At 42.3% G+C, this 24332-nt stretch overlaps 1 protein-coding gene across 4 annotated transcripts in view; it reads left to right on the top strand.

Annotated features, from left to right (window-relative positions):
• The window catches only part of LOC124605110 (protein LSM14 homolog A), a 157418-nt gene that overhangs the window by 38336 nt on the left and 94750 nt on the right, over positions 1 to 24332 (top strand). For 3 of the 4 annotated variants that reach the window (XM_047136562.1, XM_047136563.1, XM_047136564.1), the window contains exon 3: positions 19175 to 19433. In XM_047136562.1, coding sequence (XP_046992518.1) covers positions 19175 to 19433 — 259 coding nt within the window. The remainder of the gene's footprint in view (positions 1 to 19174; positions 19434 to 24332) is intronic. The other variant, XM_047136565.1, reaches the window with a different exon arrangement.

A 24332-nucleotide genomic window follows, 5' to 3' on the forward strand; every position in this document is an offset into this window, starting at 1 on the left:
TGAGTAGGCCCACATAATCATATCAGTGCAGACAATGCTCCTCCCTCTTTAAAGCATGCATTGTCAGTGTTCCCATTATGAAATTACTTCAGTCAAGGATGGTTAGCAGATTCTTTTGAAACCCACCTCTCCTTTCCCAGTGACATTTGTTTCCAGAGTCTACCAATGCTTATCCCTCACAAACCAGGTACCACAGTATCTCATTTCCATGATTCAGGCATCCCAGGACCACCTCTGCTCCCTCCAGGGCTACTGCTGTGCAATTCTAACTATGTACACTTGTCTACAATTAAAACCCTTGCCATCCATCACCTGCAAGAGCACTCCAGGCACAACCTCAAAAAGCTGTCAAACTCGCTAACATGCTCCTCTGTCTTTGAGGATGACTACCCATGACCTATTTTAACCACAGTGAAACCATTTGTCAGCCTCTCAAGCACTCAGTTCATGTCTTGCTGAGCCTTTTCAATTTGTAACAGCCTAAAATATTCCCTCACAAGACTCCAAAAAAATCCAGAAGCCAAGCAAACTGAAGACACTGTTACCATATCCACCAAAAACCTTGTACCTACAAGTGTTTGTCCTATACAAAGACCTCACCCAAGTTTAACCATGTTGGACACATCAAAGACCTCTTCTCCCAATTGTCATGGTGGAAATGCTTCTTTACTACCAGTCCAAACATTCAAAGGCCACTGAATCCTAACATTCACCTTTGCTCTCACAGTTCATACCACAGTCCCCCCTGTGACCCTCTCACCTAGCTGCCCCCTTATCACCTTCCAGGAAGTCCGTATCTCTAGTTGGCCTCACCATTCTTCCCGAAGTCCCTCACATTAACAGAATAAAGGACAGCTGTTCAAAACTTCAAAACAGACTCTTATTTAATCATCCTCACAACAATGTAGCTACTGTTGTTGCAGTGAATTGCAGTACTTCAACCTAAAAGTTCTGCCATAGTGATCCCATCCCAGAAGTAAACCATAAACTTTCATCCCTACTGAAATCGTTAGGCCCAACCCTGAATCCATCCCCTGAGTCCATCTCACTCACCCCAACAGCCCCCCACATATCCATCTTCTCTGTTTCCCAAAATATACAAATCCAACAATCCTGGATGCCCCATTGTAACGGGATACTGTGATTCCATGGAAATAATCTGCATTCTAGTCAACACCTCCAACCAGTGATAAGAAGCCGAGCCTATCATAAAAGGTAAGACTTCGTTCACTCTCGGCCATCCCCACCCTGTCACCATCAGGTTCCCTACTTGCCGCTGTTGATGCCAGCTCCCTATACACAAGCATCCTTCATGCTCATAGACTCTCCACTATTGAACACAAAATCCTACAGGCCTACCTCATTTATTCACCTTAACTACTATATCCGCACACAACTGTTTCTTTAGAGGGGAATCAACTAACCAGTGGCATAGCCATGGGCAACTGCATGGCACCCTTCTATGTGAACTTGTTCATGGGCCTTCTAGGAAAACCTTGCCAGACCCCTAGTTAAGGTTGATTGATATCTTGGTGTGGATACAGGGCCAAGACACTGTCCTCATCCCTCCACAAACCTCAGCACCTTCTGAGTCACTTCACCTGGTCCTCCTCAACCCAGTATGCCACCTTCCTGGACGTAAACCTCCAACTCACTGATGACTCGCCCCTGCCACAACCTTACCCTATCCCATCAGGGCCATGTCCACATGTGAAAGCAGCTTTGCTGCAGTTACTGCACTGCATTTTATAAGGGTGCAATAACAAACTACATGTCCACCAAATTGAGCGACCACTGTCAGATTGGTCAGGGAGAATTGACTAACCTGTGGTGCAGCACACTATGGAGCACAACTTGATAGAATTCAGTGGCTACTTCACAGCCCATGCTGTTTGCATTATTTTTTCCAGTACCAGCTTCTTAACTAAGAGATGGGAGTTACTCTTGTAGCACATTCTTTGCTCTCATAGTTCTCTTGGCCTCAATCTATGCTAACCCACTTGTCTCCCACACCCTTTTCCCTTCCTCTGTTCTGTCAGACCCTCCTAAGCCCATCTGTCGCCTTCATTTTGTACCATATGTCAGACTCTGATACCATCCCTCAGGGGGCTCAGCATTCATTTGCTGGGTACGGGCTTGGCGAACCCAGGGTCCTCGAGCTGTGGACTGGTGTGCGCTGCCAGTCTGCTGATACCGTAAGCTCTGGGCATGCTTCAGCGACCACCGTGTGGCGCAACGGTGGAACGTTGTGTGTCGTAGGGACTGGGGATCTTGGCTTGATTGCCTGGATCGCGAGGACAGAACATACCTGTATAAAAAACCCTTCAATCTTAAGGCATGCTGCGCGCTGATAAGATGCATGGTTGTTGAGGTGGAACAGTTGCTAGCGGGCAACCTCTGGGGAACCTGCCGCACCTCAGTTGTAAAAGGCTTATCCAGGCATGCGGGGCTCTGTCTGGATGGACATAAGTTTCCCTAGTTGCTCGTGGGACAACCATGGATACCACGAATTCTTCCTCTTTTCCTCCTCCTAATTTTTCGCTGGCCAGTGGGATGGGTGGACAGCTGGTAGGCACTACCGCCCAATCCAACAACAGGTCTAGGTTAGCAAGTCCTCCTGACTCTGGTGTCAGCAAACGTACAGCACTTCAGAGTAACAGAGCACATACTGACAACCAGAATGTGTTTTTAATAATAAAAAGGAAAGAGGGTTCCTTTGAGAAGGTTTCGCCATTCTATATCCAAAAGGGGGGTCTAGAAGGAATAGCTGGAGCTTTAAAATCAGTGAAGCGTTTACGGAATGGGACACTGCTTGTTGAAACATCAACTGCTCAGCAAGCAGTTAACCTTCAAACAGCTAAAAGCTTGGGGAATACACAATCGATACAGAGCTTCACAGCACCCTGAACTCCAGTAAGGGTGTTGTTACCTGTAGGGATCTCGTTGACATTCCCGTAGATGAATTAGTGAGTGCGCTCAGGAGGGAATTGTTGACGTACAGAACATCATGAAAAGGGTGGATGGGAACCTGGTGAAATCTGACTCCTTCATTCTTACTTTCAATACCCCCAAACTCCCAGAACAGGTCAAGGCAGGATTTCTTCGACTAAACGTCCGGTCGTATGTCCCAAAACCAATGCGCTGTTTTAAGTGCCAGCGTTTTGGGCATACAACTCTAGGGTGTAAAGGAGAAGCGATGTGTGGCAACTGTAGTAAGGCTGCCCATTACGGAAATGACGGTTCGTTGCCTGTCAGATGTATAAACTGTTCTGAAAGCCACCCTGTTTGGAGTAGGGACTGTAGAATCTTCCTAGAGGAACATAAAATACAAGAAATAAAAACAACTGTGTGTATCCCCTACAGTGAAGCCAAAAAGATCTTTAAGGCCATGCAGCCCCCACATTCGTTACGTCTTTTGCTTCCATTGTTCAGAAGCTGCCTCCAAAAGTCGATGCATCTACACAGACGGAGGTTGTTAGTGTTGGCACAAACACCTGCACATGTCAGTGCACTTGCAAGGCAGCAAGTGTATCAGAGCCTGTAGCCCCTCCTCGAACAGCAGAGAAAGGTACAGTAGCTAACATTGAAGAGCTCCAGGCATCTCAGATTGCTGAGGCTGTTCCAAAGCCCAGCATGGTCATAAACACCCCAGCGCCAGTTCCAGCAAAGCCCCCTAAATAAAGGAAAGCACACGTTAGGCAGCACCAACAGATTAAATCGTCTGGTAAACCCTCGGATCATGTTAATGTGGTCCCACTAGACGCTTCATCAGACTGTTTCCCCAGAGTTGATGGAGTCTGAGAATATGAGGCAATCATCTCGCCCCAAGACCACCCGCTGCAGTCTCCCCACCTCGGCGGAAAGAGAGGCAGAAAATACAACCACCGTGATGGCTCCCATATTAAAATGGAACCTGCAAGGGTTCAGGACACATGTGGAGGAACTACGTCTATCGGTTCAGGATAGACCTGTGTGTGTGTGTGTGTGTGTGTGTGTGTGTGTGTGTGTGTGTGTGTGTGTGTGTGTGTGTGTGTCAGCAAGAGACAAATTTCAGTGAAGCATACACCCCTGAGCTACATGGTTATGTCCTCCACAAAAAGGATGACCTGAGTGGACAGAGCACTGGAGGAGGAGGAGGAGGAGGAGGAGGAGGAGGTATCTTCGTCAACACCGACTACCACTCCTCTCCTCTCTTCCTCACAACGAATTTACAGGCAGTTGCAATATTAGTACATGTGCGTCATATGCTAACAGTATGTTCGCTTTACCTACCCCCCACATGATGTGCTCGACGAAGAGGCTCTCAGTGATCTTCTTACACAGCTCCCCCACCCCTTCATCCTCTGTGGTGATTTTAATGCACACAATATGCTTTGGGGCTCTGTGAGTATTTGCCCCAGGGGTAGAGCAATCGAGAGGCTTCTTCTGTCTTCCAGTGTCTATTTGCTAAATACGGGTCATAAAGCATGCATTTTTGCATTGCAACTGGGTTGTTCTCTGCCATTGATCTATCGCTTTGCTCTCCAGTCATTGCCCACACTGCTGCATGGGAAGTGGTTGATGACTTACATGGCAGCGATCACCTCCCCATCTGGATTCACCTGCCACATGCAGTGGAACCGGAAAGGAAACCGCCATGATGGGTGCTCGGTAGAGCCAACTGGGCACTGTATAGTCAATAGCCCAGTTTGAACATCGGGTCAGTGTCCAGGAATGGGTGGATCATATTACTGAAGTGATCCACTGCGCCAGTGAAGTGTCCATCCCACAGTCCACGGGACAACCGAAGCGGCAGCCTGTCCCTTGGTTGAGTGACGAATGCCGCTCTGCAGTCGGGGCTAAGCGGGCAGCTCTGCGTAGGTTCAAATGCTGGCCAAATGTAGAGAACCTTGCAGCCTTTCGGGTGGCGAGGGCAAAGTGTTGTCGGATTATACGAGAGAGCAAGAAGAGGTCGTGGCAGCAGTTCCTGAACACCATTAATCGTTCTACACGAAGTTCCATTGTATGGGAGACCATCAGGAGGATTTCTGCGAGAGGTGGGAGGTGCCCTATGGCTGCTATAACGTGGAATGGTACTCTCCAAACGACCCCAAAAGATATTGCCCAGTCTATGGCAGCTCATTTTGCAGCTATTACTGCAACCGCCAGTCAGAATCCAGCTTTCCAGCCCCACAGAGTGGCTGTTGAGAGGAGCAATACAGAAGAGTACAACTGCCCATTTTCCATGTGGGAACTGGATTCTGCATTGTGTGGGGCTCGTGATACATCCCCTGGTCAGGACAGAATCCACTATAGCATGCTGCGGCACCTCACGGGGAGGAATAAAGAAATCCTCCTCCTACTTTTTAATCTAGTTTGGATGTCCGGTCACTTCCCCGACCCGTGGCGTGAAGCAATTTTAACCCTCTTTTAAAACCTGGGAAAGACCGCACGTGCCCGGGTAGTTAATGTAATGTTGCCCTCACTAGCTGCATGGGAAAGACCTTGGAGCGGATGGTCAACCGGTGCCTTGTCTGGATGTTAGAATCCAGACAACTCCTTAGTCGCTTTCAGTGTGGGTTCAGGAGGTATCACTCCAACTTTGATAACCTGGCCTTCCTGGAGGCTGCTATACAACAGGCTTTCCTGCGCAAGCATCAACTGTTGGGAATATTTTTTGACATTGAAAAGGCATACGACAGTACTTGGAGGCATCTTATCAGGCAGCTCCACGAATTGGGTTTTCGTGGATGTCTTCCCAATTTTATTCGGTCCTTCCTGTTGCCACGTTATTTTTGGTACAGAGTCAGAGACGTACTGTCTAGTCGCTTTGAACAAGATAACGGTGTCCCTCAAGGTAGTGTTTTAAGTTTGACGGTCTTTGCTATTGCTATTAATAGTATTACGTCTGTTGTGAAAAGTCCTGTGCAGTGTTCCTTGTTTGTGCACGATTTCTCTGTATTTTGCTTTTCTTCAAGCCTTGAAACGACGACTCGTCAGTTGCAACTCACTCTGCGATGTTTGGATGAATGGGCACAGAAGAGTGGTTTTAAGTTTTCAACTGATAAGTCGGTGTGTGTTCTTTTTAACTGTTCTCGTTCCATTTTTGACTTGCTTGAGTTGAGGATAAGGGACACCGTTCTGAATTTTAAAGACACGGTGAAGTTTCTGGGCCTCACTTTTGATTCTAAGCGTACATGGCTGCCACACATTAAGGAACTGAAATGGTCTCTTAAGGCGCTGTCTATTTTAAAATGTCTGTCACCACACATGGGGAGCAGACAGGACGTGTCTGCTCCAGTTTTACAGAGCCTTCGTGCGGTCCCGGCTTGATTATGGATGCACGGTGTATGAGTCTGCAAGACCCACTTATTTGAAGCTGTTGGATGTGGTGCACCATGAGGGGATTCAGTTGGCCACTGGGGTGTTCAGAACGAGCCCCATACCGAGCCTCTGTGTAGAGGCAGGTGAACTGCCACTTCACCTCCGGCGGTGTTTACTAATGGTGTGCCAGGCCTATCAAACATTATCCACACCATACACACCTGCATATCACACTGTTGCTCAGCCTCCACTAGAAAGGCTTTTTCGCAACTGGCAAAGAGCAACAAGGCCCTATGGGATTTGTGCAAAGGATTGCATTTTAGAGATGGGTGTGGCCGGTTTTAATGTTTCACGTCGAGGTTGGAGCAGATATCCACTTTGGCTCCTCCAGAGGCCCAGACCGATTTTAGATTTGGCAAATTTTAAGAAAGACAGTACATCAGATTTTACTTTCAAATCTTTGTTTTTAACATTTTAGATAGGCATCATGATTTTACAGTAGTCTACACTGATGGATCCCAACAGGGGGATTTTCTTGGCTGCTCAGTAGTGTTCCCCAAACATGTTGTCAGCATTCGCCTTCCCCAGGAATACACTTTTTTTTTCTGCAGAACTTCACGCGATCCTGAAGGCATTGGAGCAGATACGGTGTACTCAGGGCAAACACTTCCTAATTTGCTCTGACTCACTGAGCGCATTAGTCACTGCAGAACCTGTACCCAGTGGAGAAGTTGGAACAGCTGATTTTCGACCAACTGTACATCCTCCGACAGGGCAAGCAAGTGCACTTGTGCTGGGTGCCAGGGCATGTGGGCATACGGGGAAATGAACAAGCTGTTAGAGCTGCCAAGGACGCCTGCAGATTACTGGAGGTGACACAATGTTCTATTCCTTTGCAAGGTGTCGTTTCTGTGCTGTGGCGGAAGTGTATGCAATTGTGGGAGAAGGAATAGCTGGTGGTGACGGAAAATAAGCTGCGGTTGGTGAAACCCACCATCCAGCCGTGGTGGTCCTCGTGCCGGTCACCTAGGCGTGACGAAGTAACCCTTACACGTCTTCGCATAGAGGGCACTGTCCTCTTATGCATGCCTTCTTACTACGGCGAGAGGAACCCCCGCTGTGTGATGCCTGTGGCGTACGAATCACTGTACACAACATTTTAGTTGAGTGTGATTTATATCGTTCTGTCAGGGCAGAAGTTAATATTAGTGGGGATCTGCCCTCAATTTTAGCCGATAAGGCGAGTGTCAAGAAAGTTTTAAGGTACTGTGATGTTTCTGGGCTTCAGCCTAAAATTTTAGGTTGGAATTTTTAGTGTGTTGCCGAGTGACTGACCACTCGTTTTTCTTCTTGTAATAGGCCAGTTCCAAACATGTGCTGTGTGTTTCATTTTAACCGCTTCCCCTACGTTCTCTTGCAGTTCTCCTCTTTATGTGCTGCTTTCCACTTGGCTACTGTTGACGTGCACACTGCCTATGTAGACTGTCACCTTTAACTTTAGTCCTATTTTTGCACTTGCTGCATTTTAGTCTCTCTCGTCCGTTGTTGTTTCCGTTCGGGCGCTAAAGACTACACTGTTGAGTGCCCATAACACCATATCCATCCATCCATCCTCTGATACCAGTCACATGGCTACCCCACGCACGTACTCCACCTTCCTACCAGGTTTCGTCCTGCACACCTGCGGCCTCCCTCAGAGCCACTAGCTACTCATGCCCAACCCCTCCTTCTGGTGCCCCCCTCTTTCCCCTCTGTTCATGTCACCCAGCACCCAGTTCTACATGCTACATGCTGACCTGCAGTCTCTCTCTCTGCGTGCGTGCGTGCGTGCGTGTGTGTGTGTGTGTGTGTGTGTGTGTGTGTGTGTGTGTGTGTAGGGGGTTATGCTTATCTGTTCCTTGAGCATGTCTGATGCAGGTGATTAAAGAACGTACTGATCCACAAATAGCATAGCACAATGAGAGTGTGACAAGATTAGCAAAGGATTGAGTCGAGAATTGTTGGTGATAAGACGTACTAGTGCTTTGAGAGACTTGATTCAGAGGAAGACCAAACATTATGGCTACAACCCGTGTGCAAAAGTTGGAGTATTCACTTCACTTCAGTTCGGTTGCTAGGTAACTTCAGAAACATCATTCCAGAAAGACTTTTTCTAATATTTGATTTGTCAAGTAAGATTTAAATTCAGTACTGCTGTTACGTAACTCCTATGTCAGTTGCTATTTGCATTTTGTGTGAGAAAGTGGACACTAGTTATGGTTAACGTTTATATCCTGCAGGATGCTGCACTCTTTGCTTTCATATTTTCTTTTGTAAACAATAAATAATCCAGCATTCTCTCATTGTTAATGTAGTGATTTAAATCTTCAGATTGATGTGTAAAATACCTGGCACTTTCTGTTGAGCTGGAAAATCCTGATAACTTTTCTCCATAGCTTTCCTTGTCTTACACATTGTTTCTGTTCATCTTACACTGAGAAACACTGCTGTAGTGATAAGATAAACAGATAGGTGGTATCTTCAGGCTCAGAAGATGATATAAATTGTTTTGGATGTTAAGGGTAAACTGATGCATCTCTCCTTGTTACAAACTGTTCTCTTGATTGCTGCATCCTACATGATTGATAACCTGCCTTACATCCTGATCCTCAATCTGTCTGCCCCCCTCCCCCACCACCCTCTCTCTTTCCCCTTAGTCTCAAAGCAGGGTACCTTCTTCAACTATAAGTAAGCTCTGCTAAGGACTCAGTTTCTGTTCATTCTTCCACTCTCTTTATCTTACATATGACCATTTTTGCCTTAACCATGGTTGCTGGTATTTTGACCCACCACTTCTGAAAATATTTGGTCAGTAATGGAGAGGTCACCTGCTGTGGTGTGGATCCTGTAGGAAATGCAATTATTCACTTAGTGTGATAAATTGGATATGTGGGTAGGGGGCAGGGGTCATAAAGTACCTGCACAGCTGTGGCTTCCTGACTGTACAGGGACTCTCAGGTCTGCCTCAGTGCTTATGCATATGTATTCATGTCCGTGCAAAGGTTAAATGTGCGAGACAGCTTTCACTGTTCGGGCGTTTTGACCATGGAGAGCTGTCTGTTGGCGTGGCACATACATTGTGTGCAGTGAAGACACAAAGTATCTCAAGCTGGTGGCTTTACAATCAGTCTCATCAGTCAAATCAAATAATACACTACCATTGGTGGAAATTGCAACACCAAAAGGAAATGTGTGAATTCAATTTATTTAATACTACAGGTTAGGTACATGACAAGTAACAAATGATTACCTTTTCAAATCTGTATATGTCCTTAGAGACCTGCTATTCAGTATATCGTGTGGGCACCATGCACTGCAATTAGAGCTGCTATATGCCATGGCATTGAATCAGTAAGGTTCTGAATACATTACTGAGGGATTTTCCTCCACGCAGTTTGTATCTGAGCCAACAAATCCGTGACCGCAGTTATTGGAGGACCGGGATGCACCAGGTGCCGATCAACTATATCCCAGACATGTTCGATGAATGACTTGTCTGGCAAACATGAGGGCCAGGGAAGCAATGGTACCCATTGCTTTTCGAAGAAGGCCTCTACATGCCTCACAATATGTGGCCAGGCATTGTCCTGTTGAAATGTGGCCTGTGGTGATGCCTGAAGCAGGGGAGTACCTCAGGCTCCACAACCACCGTTAGGTAGTGGTTGCTGTTCAAGGTGCCTGCAGTACATACCATCACAACTGGTGTTTGTCAGCTATGCCGCTCCACAATGCAACCCTCCATGTTGGGGTCACCATGGTACTGCTGGACAGGTATGTGGCCATCACAGTAGGACACTTCGAAGTGCGACTCTCAGAAAACATTTCATACTGCCACTCGTCACCCCAGTGACGGTGTTCATGTGCCCATTGCTGTTGTAGGAGCTTGTGGTTTCTGGACAGTTGAAGCCGACATAATGACATGCGTGCAACCAGTCCAACCTGCAGCAGATGGCAACGAATCATCTGTGCGGACTAGTTCACACCTGTGCAGTGCTCGAGCTATGAGCCAACACTGCGGATGACGCTGTGTGGTCTGTAATGGCCAACCGGACAAAATGAGTCATCCCGTGCTGTGGTAATGTTCTGTGGTCCAGTTCCTGCTCGTCGCTGTGTGCGACCTTCCTTTATCCACTAATTCCACACACGCATTACTGTTATAGCAGCATGTTCTGTGCGAGCCGAAATGTCACAGTATGACAATCCCGTTTCCTGGAGACCGATCATTCTGCCCCATTTGAATTTCCCCACATGCCAATATGGCTCCCTTTCACGTCAGTGAGGCATATTGGCACTCACTTCATTGTTTCCATCTTGTGTGACAGCTCTGCACTGACTACACTAGGTGCGACACGGACTGTCAGACCGACAACATAGGGCTCTGCTTGGCCTACGTGTGCCCCACCTCGCTGCAAAATGTATCGCATATTGCTTGCATACCTGTTGCCACATCCAAGTGTGGTGCTATTCAGGTAATTCCTTCTTTGTGTTGCACTATTCACAAACGGCAATGTAAAATGCAGAGAAATGAAATGAAAGGCATTTATTTCATTAGTTACACTGTGGGAGTAAAATAAAAGTACCCTACACCTTAGTACTTCAGAACCAGAGCAGATGAATAATTCTACCTGAATGCAAACCATTGATTTCATAAAGTGAAGACAAATACAATGATACCTCATCTAGATAAAATGAGAAGTAGAATTGTATTATTAGAAATATCTTCTGGCCAAATTTAGATGTTTTGATGTAACAAACTTGGTGATATTTTGTTCATAATTAAGAAGTCTAAACATCATCCAAAGGATAATTTTTCCTTTGATATTACACTGCAGCTGAATAATTTGGGCTAATTTAGAAAGGTGGAGGAATCATTTTGTTCACCATATCCAACAAGGCCCGAAATGGAATGAAGGGAAACTAGAACATTCATTCTGGCCTTAAAGATTCATTTAATCCTGGGAAAAATAAAAATTCGTCCTTTATTTTTCACCATTGTGGTTAGAGAATACCATAGCTGTTTTAGTAAATTAGACTGTAGGAAATACTGTAAACAGCCACAAGTTTCTGGAAATGATTTTTATTGTACCATTACTAGTTTTGGGGCTGAGCCCATTGTCAGAACATAGCTTCTATTTCTTGGAAAGTATTAAATTTGTGTTGTAAAATAAGTATTTGTTATTAAATAGGTCACAAAACATTCAAAATTGCAGTTCTAAAATATTGAATTTGCTGAGTTGGTAGGTGTTCAGATAAAAAATACTGAGAACTTACTGCTCTCAGGCTCAACAGCCAACGTAAATCAGCTTTAACTGCTGACAGAGGTAAGAGTTGAAGGAAACTTAGATACTAAATTTTGTAGAAAAGTGTAAATGAATTTGTTAGTGAGATTAGAAATATACAACCACATTCACAGTAAACATGAATGCATCCTAAATAATAAACTACTGTTTTGAAAACCAGCTGTACCTCCAAAATTCGGTATTACTCTAAATTTTGAAATTATAGAAATAAGACAGAATACTCTTCATTGGTCATTACAAGCACGTTGCAAATAATAATGAATTATAGCTTCAAAATATCTGTACTATGAAGTATCTTTGCAGTAGCTGCAGATGTGTAATATCTGTAAACAAATGTCTGCCATCTTGTATTTAGTTCAGCTCGTGGATCATATAGTTTGAGAAAGAGGCTCAAACCTTCTACAATATGTAAAGGATAGCTTTTTATTAAGTAAGATGTATAGAGCTCATACATAGTAAAACCTTTTGTAAACTATGAACTTGTAGTAACTTCGTTGTATTTTAGGATACAAATGCAAAACTGGCCAAGAAATCGGTGCTACTGTCTGACAATGGACTCGGGCCCAAAACTACTAACAGCACTAGAGAATCTCTAAAAAAAAACTTGTGGGTGGTTGCAGTATTTCATACAGTGTAATGAAAATGTCTTGGTATGACATCAGATTGTATGTGCTGTCTCAACTGTGTGTGTTTGTCATGCAGTATCAAAGAGGATCTCTGGAGATAGTGGGTGACAATTACCCAAGAATGCTCCATGTGAAAACTGTGTTGTGTTAGTGGTGGGGAAGGTCATTTACCATATGTGGACATCAAAGATCATTTAAAAGGGAGCCAACTGCAGAAGTACAGAACTTTAAAGACTGTTGAACACACTTTAAAGCCTTAGATGAACACTTAAATCTGTACTGATAATAAAAGTCTGGCAATTAGCTATGACCAAATCTGCAGCCAAAATATACACTCGTGCTTCCCCTTAACATTGGGCCTCAGTTGTCTTTCCAACATAAACCATGGGAATGACGTTCTCCCCTTTACCTCATCTGCCATGAGTACCTAGGCGAAGTAGTATGCAGCAGGACAGATTGCTCTTCTATCTGCCTCCCTGCCTTCCATCCCTCAGATACATCGCAAACCACAGTTGTCCTAATTGTTACAACAGCCAGGGATGGCAGGAGGCCTTGTCAGTGGGCTTCAGGATGTCCTTCATTTCCAGGCACCTTCCCAGATGTTTACCAACTGAAGCTAAAAATCTAGAAGAAAAAAGAAATAAAGGGAAAATGTTACCTGATAACCCAGTAGTGCCAGATCTCTGGATGCTACATGAATTAGGCAGATTCAGAATGATCCCTTTATGAAGCGTTATTTTCTAACATCGAATTTGATATGTATTTTCTCTGCTTTAGTCCCCCTCCCACTCAAAATGTGTGCAGGAGTTACCCAATAGAATTACCAATAACTACTTCACCCTCGATACTGAACTTAAACCTGTAATAATTCGCACAGCAGTTAATAGAGCCTTGTAGGAAGTGATTCCCAGCTGGATAGTTTCTACTTGGCTTCTACTTGTAAACAACATGATGATGATGATGATGATGATGATGATGATGATGATCTGCCAGTCGTAAAAGGCGACGAAAAGAACAAACCACTAATAGGGCTAACACCCCTTTTAGTGTGATTACTTGGTTTAGGACAGAACTGAAGAAGCCTTGGACAAGCGCCGTCATGGTCGGGGACGACGCTTGAACCCTATGCCCGCCCACAATGAAATCCAAATAGAGGTGTTTTGCAGGATATGCTTCCTGCAACCACCCTAGAAGGAAAACAGAGACAGAGGATGAGATGGTCAGATAAAGTTAATCGACACCTCATGTTCTGTTATTACCAAGCAACAAACCTAGGAACCAACACAACTGGATACAGATCACAAGTATACACAACATTCATTACCAGATACCCAGAATTAAAATTTTTAACAGAACGCAGACTAGCTGATCAGATCCGTAGGGCGTTGTTTTTGCGTAGGGCGTTGTTTTTGCGTAGGGCGTTGTTTTTGCGTAGGGCGTTGTTTTTGCGTAGGGCGTTGTTTTTGCGTAGGGCGTTGTTTTTGCGTAGGGCGTTGTTTTTGCGTAGGGCGTTGTTTTTGCGTAGGGCGTTGTTTTTGCGTAGGGCGTTGTTTTTGCGTAGGGCGTTGTTTTTGCGTAGGGCGTTGTTTTTGCGTAGGGCGTTGTTTTTGCGTAGGGCGTTGTTTTTGCGTAGGGCGTTGTTTTTTGCGTAGGGCGTTGTTTTTTGCGTAGGGCGTTGTTTTTTGCGTAGGGCGTTGTTTTTTGCGTAGGGCGTTGTTTTTTGCGTAGGGCGTTGTTTTTTGCGTAGGGCGTTGTTTTTTGCGTAGGGCGTTGTTTTTTGCGTAGGGCGTTGTTTTTTGCGTAGGGCGTTGTTTTTTGCGTAGGGCGTTGTTTTTTGCGTAGGGCGTTGTTTTTTGCGTAGGGCGTTGTTTTTTGCGTAGGGCGTTGTTTTTTGCGTAGGGCGTTGTTTTTTGCGTAGGGCGTTGTTTTTGCGTAGGGCGTTGTTTTTGCGTAGGGCGTTGTTTTTGCGTAGGGCGTTGTTTTTGCGTAGGGCGTTGTTTTTGCGTAGGGCGTTGTTTTTGCGTAGGGCGTTGTTTTTGCGTAGGGCGTTGTTTTTGCGTAGGGCGTTGTTTTTGCGTAGGGCGTTGTTTTTGCGTAGGGCGTTGTTTTTGCGTAGGGCGTTGTTTTTGCGTAGGGCGTTGTTTTTGCGTAGGGCGTTGTTTTTGCGTAGGGCGTTGTTTTTGCGTAGGGCGTTGTTTTTGCGTAGGGCGTTGTTTTTGCGTAGGGCGTTGTTTTTGCGTAGGGCGTTGTTTTTGCGTAGGGCGTTGTTTTTGCGTAGGGCGTTGTTTTTGCGTAGGGCGTTGTTTTTGCGTAGGGCGTTGTTTTTGCGTAGGGCGTCCACAAGTCGAAACAAAAACTATCAACACAATCATACACAACAAAATAAATGAAAACACAACTATGGAAGAGTTACAACTACTGGTTTATATAGGAGCACTCACTACACTAAATATACACACTAGGCAGTGATCAGAACCAACCAACACACAGAAGAAACCCACAAAACCAGAACGGCAACACAGGCTACAGATCAGAATAGAAAAACTGAGAAGACATCGGACAGCTAACACAATTTATAAGAAATGAAAGGTCAGAAAAAACGAAAAAGGTTAGGTAAAATCTCGCAACAAGAAGCAACAGAGCAATTAAAAACCAAACATTCAACACAAACCAAAAGAAATTTTACCAGACAATAGATAACACACACATTAAAATAAACAATCCACCAACCATAACAGACATGGAACACTTCTGGAGCAACATATGGTCAAACCCGGTACAACACAACAGGCATGCACGGTGGATACAGGCAGAAACACACACATACAAGATGATACCACAAATGCCTGAAGTGATAATTTTGCAACATGAAGTCACCCAAGCAATTAATTCTACTCACAATTGGAAAGCCCCTGGAAATGATAAAATAGCAAATTTCTGGTTAAAGTAGTTCACCTCAACACATTCACATCTAACTAAAATAATTTAAGTTACATTGCAGACCCATACACATTCCGTGATACACTTACACATGGAATAACTTATCTGAAACCTAAAGATCAAGCAGACGCAGCGAACCCAGCTAACTATCGCCCCATAACATGCCTACCAACAATATAGAAAATATTAACTTCAGTCATTAAACAGAAATTAATGACACATACAACACAGAACAAAATTATAAATGAAGAACAAAAGGCTGTTGCAAAGGAGCACGAGGATGTAAAGAGCAACTGATAATAGATGCAGAGGTGACATATCAAGCTAAAACTAAACAAAGGTCGCTACACTACGCATACATAGCTTACCAAAAAGCTTTTGATAGTGTACCCCACTCATGGTTACTACAAATATTGGAAATATACAAAGTAGATCCTAAATTGATACAGTTCCTAAACATAGTAATGAAAAATTGGAAAACCACACTTAATATCCAAACAAATTCAAATAATATTACATCACAGCCAATACAGATTAAGCGTGGAATATCCCAAGGAGACTCATTAAGTCCTTTCTGGTTCTTCCTTGCTCTGAACCCACTATCCAACATGCTAAATAACACAAATTATGGATACAATATTACTGGAACATACCCACACAAAATCACACATCTGCTATACATGGATGATCTAAAACTACTGGCAGCAACAAATCAACAACTCAAACAAATACTAAAGATAACAGAAGTATTCAGCAATGATATAAATATGGCTTTTGGAACAGACAAATGTGAGAAAAATAGCATAGTCAAGGGAAAACACACTAAACAAGAAGATTACATATTGGATAACCACAGCGACTGCATAGAAGCGATGGAAAAAACAGATGCCTATAAATATCTAGGATACAGACAAAAAATAGGAATAGATAATACAAATATTAAAGAAGAACTAAAAGAAAAATATAGACAAAGACTAACAAAAATACTGAAAACAGAATTGACAGCAAGAAACAAGACAAAAGCTATAAATACTTATGCTATACCAATATTGACCTACTCATTTGGAGTAGTGAAATGGAGCAACACAGACCTAGAAGCACTCAATACACTTACACGATCACAATGCCACAAATATAGAATACATCACATACATTCAGCAACTGAAAGATTCACATTAAGCAGAAAGGAAGGAGGAAGGGGATTTATTGACATAAAAAACCTACATTATGGACAGGTAGACAATATAAGAAAATTCTTTCTAGAACGAGCAGAAACTAGCAAAATACACAAAGCAATCACTCATATAAATACATTGGCTACACCACTGCAATTTCATAACCACTTCTACAACCCATTAGATCACATAATATCAACAGATACGAAGAAAGTAAATTGGAAAAAGAAAACACTACATGGCAAGCACCCGTATCGTCTAACACAGCCACACGTCGATCAAGACGCATCCAACACATGGCTAAGAAAAGGCAATATATACAGTGAGACGGAAGGATTCATGATTGCAATACAGGATCAAACAATAAACACCAGATATTACAGTAAGCATATTATTAAAGATCTCAATACCACAACAGATAAATGCAGACTTTGCAAAGAACAAATAGAAACAGTAGATCACATCACAAGCGGGTGTACAATACTAGCAAATACAGAATACCCCAGAAGACATGACAATGTAGCAAAAATAATACATCAACAGCTTGCCTTACAACATAAACTTTTAAAACAACACGTTCCCACAAAGAAGTATGCACCACAAAATGTACTGGAGAATGGTGAATACAAATTATACTGGAACAGAACCATTATAACAGATAAAACAATGCCACATAACAAACCTGACATCATACTCACCAATAAAAAGAAGAAATTAACACAACTAATCGAAATATCCATACCCAATACAACAAATATACAAAAGAAAACGGGAGAAAAAATTGAAAAAATACATCCAACTGGCTGAGGAAGTCAAGGACATGTGGCATCAGGATAAAGTTGACATCATACCAATTATACTATCAACTACAGGAGTCATACCACACAATATCCACCAGTACATAAACACAATACAGCTACATCCAAACATATATATACAACTACAGAAATCTGTAATTATTGATACATGTTCAATTACCCGAAAGTTCCTAAATGCAATATAACATACACCGTACAGTTAAAAGGAAGTGACGCTTGATCAAGGTCCGAGTCACGTCCCATTTTTAACCAGACTTTTTTAACGCCTGAGAAAGTAAAGAAATAATAATAATAATAATAATAATAATAATAATAATAATAATAATAATAATAATAATAATAATAACCTGGGGATATGAGGTGGGGGGGGGGGGGGGAGAGGAGAGAGAGAGAGAGAGAGAGAGAGAGAGAGAGAGAGAGAGAGAGAGATATCAGAACAGGTTTTGTGTGTACATGGATATAGTTTCAGGCTTTGATACTCACCTCTGAATGGGGTGATATCACACTAGATCACTGATTCTTAACCCTCACCTCTCCACCCCATCAATATGTAGGGGTCTCTAAGTATGTGACATAGTAGTAATGTCTCCCCTTTAGTCTCCACTGGTGGGATAATGAAATAGTCACCATAAAAATGATGCAGGATATGCTTCAACATCCATTAAGATATACATTTATATTTATAACACTTTGTGTCTCAGCTAGTCAGCATTCTGATTATCAAAAACAGTGTGGTGAAATATTTGGAACTATTAGGACCTGGGCTAAAAGGGTAATTTAGCAAACTAAACCATTCACTGTAGACACAATCAAAGATCATATAGTGAGGAAGATGTTTAAAACTAGACCATTTGACATAAACTGCCCTATAGTAAATGTGACACAGATAGCCTGTAAAAATGTAGCTTGAGCTGGCAGGAATGTTTTCTGCGGTTAGTCAGACTGCAAGTCTAGTAACGTTACTAGGTCCTAGGGCAAACAACTGGACAGGGTCATGTATTAAACATAGCTTATTTTACACAAACAAACACAAACATACACACAAAATTCAAGCTTTCGCAACAAACTGTTGCCTCATCAGGAAAGAGGGAAGGAGAGGGGAAGACGGAAGGAAGTGGGTTTTAAGGGAGAGGGTAAGGAGTCATTCCAATCCCGGGAGCGGAAAGACTTACCTTACTAAATATGTCTGCTTGTGTCTGTATGTGTGGATGGATATGTGCGTGTGTGCTAGTGTATACCTGTCCTTTTTTCCCCCTAAGGTAAGTCTTTCCGCTCCCGGGATTGGAATGACTCCTTACCCTCTCCCTTAAAACCCACTTCCTTTCGTCTTCCCCTCTCCTTCCCTCTTTCCTGATGAGGCAACAGTTTGTTGCGAAAGCTTGAATTGTGTGTGTATGTTTGTGTTTGTTTGTGTATCTATCGACCTGCCAGCGCTTTTGTTCGGTAAGTCACCTCATCTTTGTTTTTTTTATATATAATTTTTCCCACGTGGAATGTTTCCTTCCATTATATACATAGCTTATTTTCTAGCATTTGCCACTTTTGTGCACACATTTACTTTTAATTTGGAATTGTGCAACTTTCCTTGGTACACGTCAGAATGGGTGAGAAAAAAGCATCCTTAGATGTTTTTGGGGTGAAATTTAATGTTCGTAACCTGAATGTTTCTTGCAAATTATCAAATTTTGAGTAATATTCAAAGGAAAACTTTCATGAAATCTACTGCATGAAACCTTATTCCCAAATTGTTTTGCTGTTATTGAAACATTTTAATCATCTTTGTAGGCCACTTTTTCGAATAGTAAACATTTTGACCAGTGACACACACACACATTAAACATTGGACATATGTTACTGCATTTGTTGCAGAACAGTTAAATTTATAATGAATATATATATTGTAATTTTAATGAAGTAAAAAATTTTCTTACACACAATTATTTTAATATTTTCATTTAAATCTTATTTTTCAGTTGTCAGTGCCATCAAGCTTGTCATCAGCTGCATACCAAACGCAAGGGTTCTCCCATCCTGTGCTTGGGCCAATGGGTCCATCATTGCCACAGTACCCGTCGTCATACAGTGCGATGAGTACTATGACAGGTCTTCCAGGTGCAGTTGTTCCTAACATCGGTTTGCATCCAGATCATCGCACAATAACAAAACCACAGAGTGAGTTAGTTATGCCTGTTCAAATACAGGATAGAGAACCTGCCAGCAATAAAGACCAAGGTGCGAGATACGGTAACTGTTGCTATTTGCCTGGGCATGCATCACAAAGCTTTCTACTTCATACGCGTATAATTTTGAGGTATAATTTATGCCTCGTGGCACTAAAGCTTACCTTCGGTGGTGGTGGTGGTGGTGGTGGTGGTGGTGGTGGTAATAATTGAATGTAATAAAACCTAAAATTGTTTCCAGTATGTGGACTGAGAGTATAAGTAACTTCTTTCTTGGTACTCACATTAAGGGTAGATTGAAAAGTGTTACAAATTAGGTCACATGATTTGATAACCTTACTTTTGTAAAAACGGATCAGGCCTACTGTAGTCTTCAGTTGTCACCATTCTTTGACTGGATGAAGATAATCATGCAGTGACAAAACATGTTTTTCTTAAGATTTTGTATAGCCCAACTGGAGAAATTTGTATGGCCACTACACTACCACTGAAGACCATGTTTTAATATATAAATTAGTAATAAGTTTTTCACAGAGTGTGACAAGACTTCACATATAAATAGGTACACAATATTCTGAATGAAGTTCTGTATATGAAAAAACTGTAAGGGATGCATTTTTACTATAGAACAAACAACTGAATTGGCACAGTTAGTCTAATTTGAAGTTCTTTTAGAGCAGTGCATCACATCAAATGTTGGCTCTCCCAGTGGCAAATGTCATAAAGCTGACATTGAAAATAACTTCCAGCCATCCTCATTTGTTCCTAAATCATAAATTTCCTATCTTCGTGTATGACTTACAGAGAGAGAATTTGTCAGGCTTGTTTTACAAACCAATACTCTGCATAAGTACATAAACTTGTCTGAGAGAATAAAGATAATGGGAACCTGTTCATCAGTTGAACTTCCCTGCATTGGGTTCTTAAGATTGTTTTATCAAAAATACTTTACTTCTCAGTCTACCCTTTTACTGCAGAGTACAATCTAGGTGGTGTTTTACATTTAATATAATAAATGTACATAGTTTTAGTGCAGAGAAGTTTTTGCATTAGTATAGTTGCATACTTGTCATTAACTTGCATGCTGCAGTTCTTGGTACTTCCTAATAACCTTTCGTATTTCATTTAACCCTGTCCATGTTACTGCATTGGTAAATAGCAAATATTTGAAAGTGTAGTAAGGCTTGTAATTGACTCATTAAGAATGTAACAGCACTTAAAACTGGATTTGCCATTGGTGTCTGAATAGTCTAGTTTTTGTAATTGGGAAGTATTAGGATGTGTTGGTTTTAAATGCAAGTTGTTGTTGAGGGTAGGGATTAAATCTTTTGACTTCATTGTTCTGTGAGGAGTTTCTTAATACGTACAAAAATCACATGGTCTCCAAAATGGAAGACTCGACTTAGATTGTTCATGGGTCCCAACTTCTCTTCAGATGGTCTCAAAAATCCTGAAGCCTCCCTCTGTCTGGAAATTCAGTTGCCTTTTTATTTGATGTGTTCTTGTTCTTCTACTGACTGATCACCTAAATGTTCAATCGTTGAATTAATTAATTCTCTCATTTAGAGTATTTAGAAGGTTCTGGAAAAGTGATTAGCATCTGTAAAGGAGATGCTAGTATGACAAATTGCAGAATACTACACCAGTGGAAAGACATATTTGCAAAATGTTTTAAAGATTCAGTGTTAGAAGAAAACTGACAATTACAGTGCCTGGTTGTATATATAGCATATGGTGCCTCACTGTATATATCGCATATGGGTTGTAAGATAAGGGGCATACAGGTGTACCATGAATTTTTCTGTTATTTACAAATTCATTAAGGTGTATTAAGTTTCAAAGAAGTCTTCTAACAGTTTTCACGTGTGCTGTGCTAATAGAGTAGCATCACTCACCATTGTAATATAGCTTATGTGTCGTGTGTTTCGCCTTCTCCCTTAAAGTTTCTATTAAAACTTTCTGGCAGATGAAATGTGTTAGAATGGAACTAGTGTGTACAACATTTGCCTTTCACAGGCATATTCTCTTCTGACTGAGCTGTCAGTGTCTCGTGACCTGCTCTAACAGGTTTACTTTCACCAGTACCTGCCCTACTTTACCAAATATTCACAAATGGTTCTTTGCGTAGTTACAGAATTCGTGGAAGAAAGGATACTTCAGATAAATGGTTTAGTCACAGCTTAGGATTGTCTGCTAAATGAATTTTCACTCTGCAGCTGTGTGCGCTCAGTTGGTAGATAATTTTCCTGTTGTACGTAATTAAACATATGTGACACACTACCTAGCTTTAGGAAGTGGTAGTTCCTTTGTTGGGGAGAGGATATGTTGGAAGGCTAAAAGGTGGGGCAGGTCACTGACACCAGGATAAGAGGAAACCATCTGTTGAGGTGAGGTTATTTTGCTATTGGGCTGGTAAATTTAGACAGATGAAATCATTTCAGCTATTAGTTTAGCTGCAGTAAAAACAGCAAAGTAGTTCAAATTTCATAGGACTATTTGTACACTTTCTGCCAGTCACAAAATACGGAATTGACACATCGGGCTCTGGGTGGGCATTTGAATATGAATCCGGTTTGTGAAACACTGGATATACACTTTGGCTGTCAGTTTACTCAGAGGAATTGATGACATAGATACCGGTCCTTGTCTTCCAAGGCAAAGCACCAAAACTGGTAAAATCTTGAACTGCAACCCCCTCCTGCAGTGGATTTACAGCTCCACATCAAATCCCACTTCGCACAATCATGGGCCAACTGTTAAGAGGCTACTTCCCTGTCTAAAAAACTTTGTGCGATTAAGGTGACACCAGGCCCATGGCGTTCTTCCTTTCGCCTCTCACGAAAGGACTTGACCACACTGTCGTCGTCTTCGCATTGGCCATACCAGGCTGACCCACGGTTATCTTTTGTGTGATGAGCCACTCCTACTTTGTGGTTGTGGAACCTTCCAGTCAGTAGTCCCCATTTTGGTTGAATGCCCCCTTCTTTTGGTACAGACTCCCCCGCACTTTACCTTTGATGTTGGCCGATTCCAGGATCGTCGACCTGGTTCTCGGTTTCCTCTGGGAAAGTGGTTTTTATTCTGAGTTCTAAGGTTCTTCATCTCTCTGGTGTTGGGGCAGGGCAGTAAGTGTTGGGGTATCACCCACTGTAAGCCGTGTTTGGAGATTCCACTCCACTCCCCTCCCTGACCGAGATAGTCTTTCCTCCCCTTTCACTGTTTTTATCATTTTTTTAGGATTGGTTAGTCTCCTTTTCCCATATGCACTTCTACATTCTAGCGGTTGCACCTTTTAAATCGCAGGTGGTCTTGCTGCTGCTGCTGCTTCTGAGGTGGGATGTTTCCTGCCTCCAGAATAGCGTTGGGTTTGCTCTCTTGCTGACTTACCTCATTTTGTTTTTACCATTGACAACATGACTGCCCTTTTACAGTTTTTAGCCTTTTCCCTTTCATCATTCCGACTTTTCTGAGATGTCACACTATCGGAATGGAACACATTTGAAATTAAGGACCGATGACCTTGCTGTTTGGTCCCTTCAACCCCAACCAACAACAAGATCATCATCTTGAACTGCATATCTGAAACGATGGAAGAAAATGTTGGGAAAGTTAAAGGGATCATTGCAGTAGATTCATAGTTCATGCACCACTGCTCACCCCTCTTTCCCATTACAACAAACTAGTTATAGAGTTAAAATAAATGGTTCAAAACTTAGAGACCATGCTAAACAGTTCTGCTAGAGGGATGAAATGATTACCTTTGAATGTGAACTTTGATGTCCCGGCATATTTCTAGTTTCAGAATTCTCATGTGTCCACTTGGTCTCTCAAATTACCTTGTTGCCATTTTCAGATGGCTCCTGACTGCTGTGTTGGGGCGAGTGACCTATATATGAAAGTCATTCCATGAGTCATACCAACTATGGCATATCTTGGGATAATGCCATGGGAATTTCATTATGTGGATTGAACCATAAGGCCATAAGGCAGTGTGTATCTAAATGCCAACATAAAACAGTATTCCAGTACAGGGTCACCGTAGCGCGCTTTGGCTTTGTAGAGTTCCTCACCTAAGTTGCAGGCCACAATCTTTGTTAGACCCTATCGCATCCTGATTTCATTGGCTTCTACAATCACACAATCCCAGGAGGAGATATATAGGTTCACAGTCCTAGTTTTTGTAATCCATATGTGGCAGCGCTGTTCCTTTCCGAGTTATTACCAGCACCTACCTGTGAACTCGTCACAGCAGATCGCCAGTAGGAAAGCTGAGCAGAAACCTACCATACTGCGACTCGCATCAGGCTGCATACAACATAAATATTGTAAAAATGGGGAGAAGGTCTTAATTTTGAATGAAAGGTGGAAATACTGGCAAAACTTCACTATATTCTGTTTGGTATTAAAAGTTCACTGCCAACCCATGCTCATCCCATCAGTAATGCACAAACCCTTTAATTTACATAGCAAGTTTATGGTAAAGTATTTCCCGAAAACTGAGTGGCTACTAAACACTGATTGTTCTTAAATAAAAACGTTCGCCACACTAAGTTTATCGGTGTTTAATGCACTGAACTTTTTGGTTACCGATCTGCTCAATGTGCCATGCGAAATTTATTCTCATACACAAAATTACTTAAAATCTGTATTTTCTAAAAAACACACCGGAAGAAACATTCCTTCACTTAAAACCACTTTTGAGGCATGTAGCACTAAAACTGGCAAAATATAACTTCCTTTGGTGTTCATACTACATACAACCGAACCATTCAAAGGCTGGGCTCAGACTACTCTAGACTGCTGTAAGCATTCTAGATCTCAAAGATAAAAGACGCACGATGAATACTCTGTTCTGTTTGGTAAATTTTCTTTAAGGCCAATAGAAAAATATTATTCTCCCTTGTTACTCCGCCCTTTTCATGACTAATCAACAAATAACTGAATTTAGAAT

Source organism: Schistocerca americana, chromosome 3 (assembly GCF_021461395.2).
Source record: "Schistocerca americana isolate TAMUIC-IGC-003095 chromosome 3, iqSchAmer2.1, whole genome shotgun sequence".
In the NCBI taxonomy this organism is placed as follows: Eukaryota; Metazoa; Arthropoda; class Insecta; order Orthoptera; family Acrididae; genus Schistocerca; species Schistocerca americana.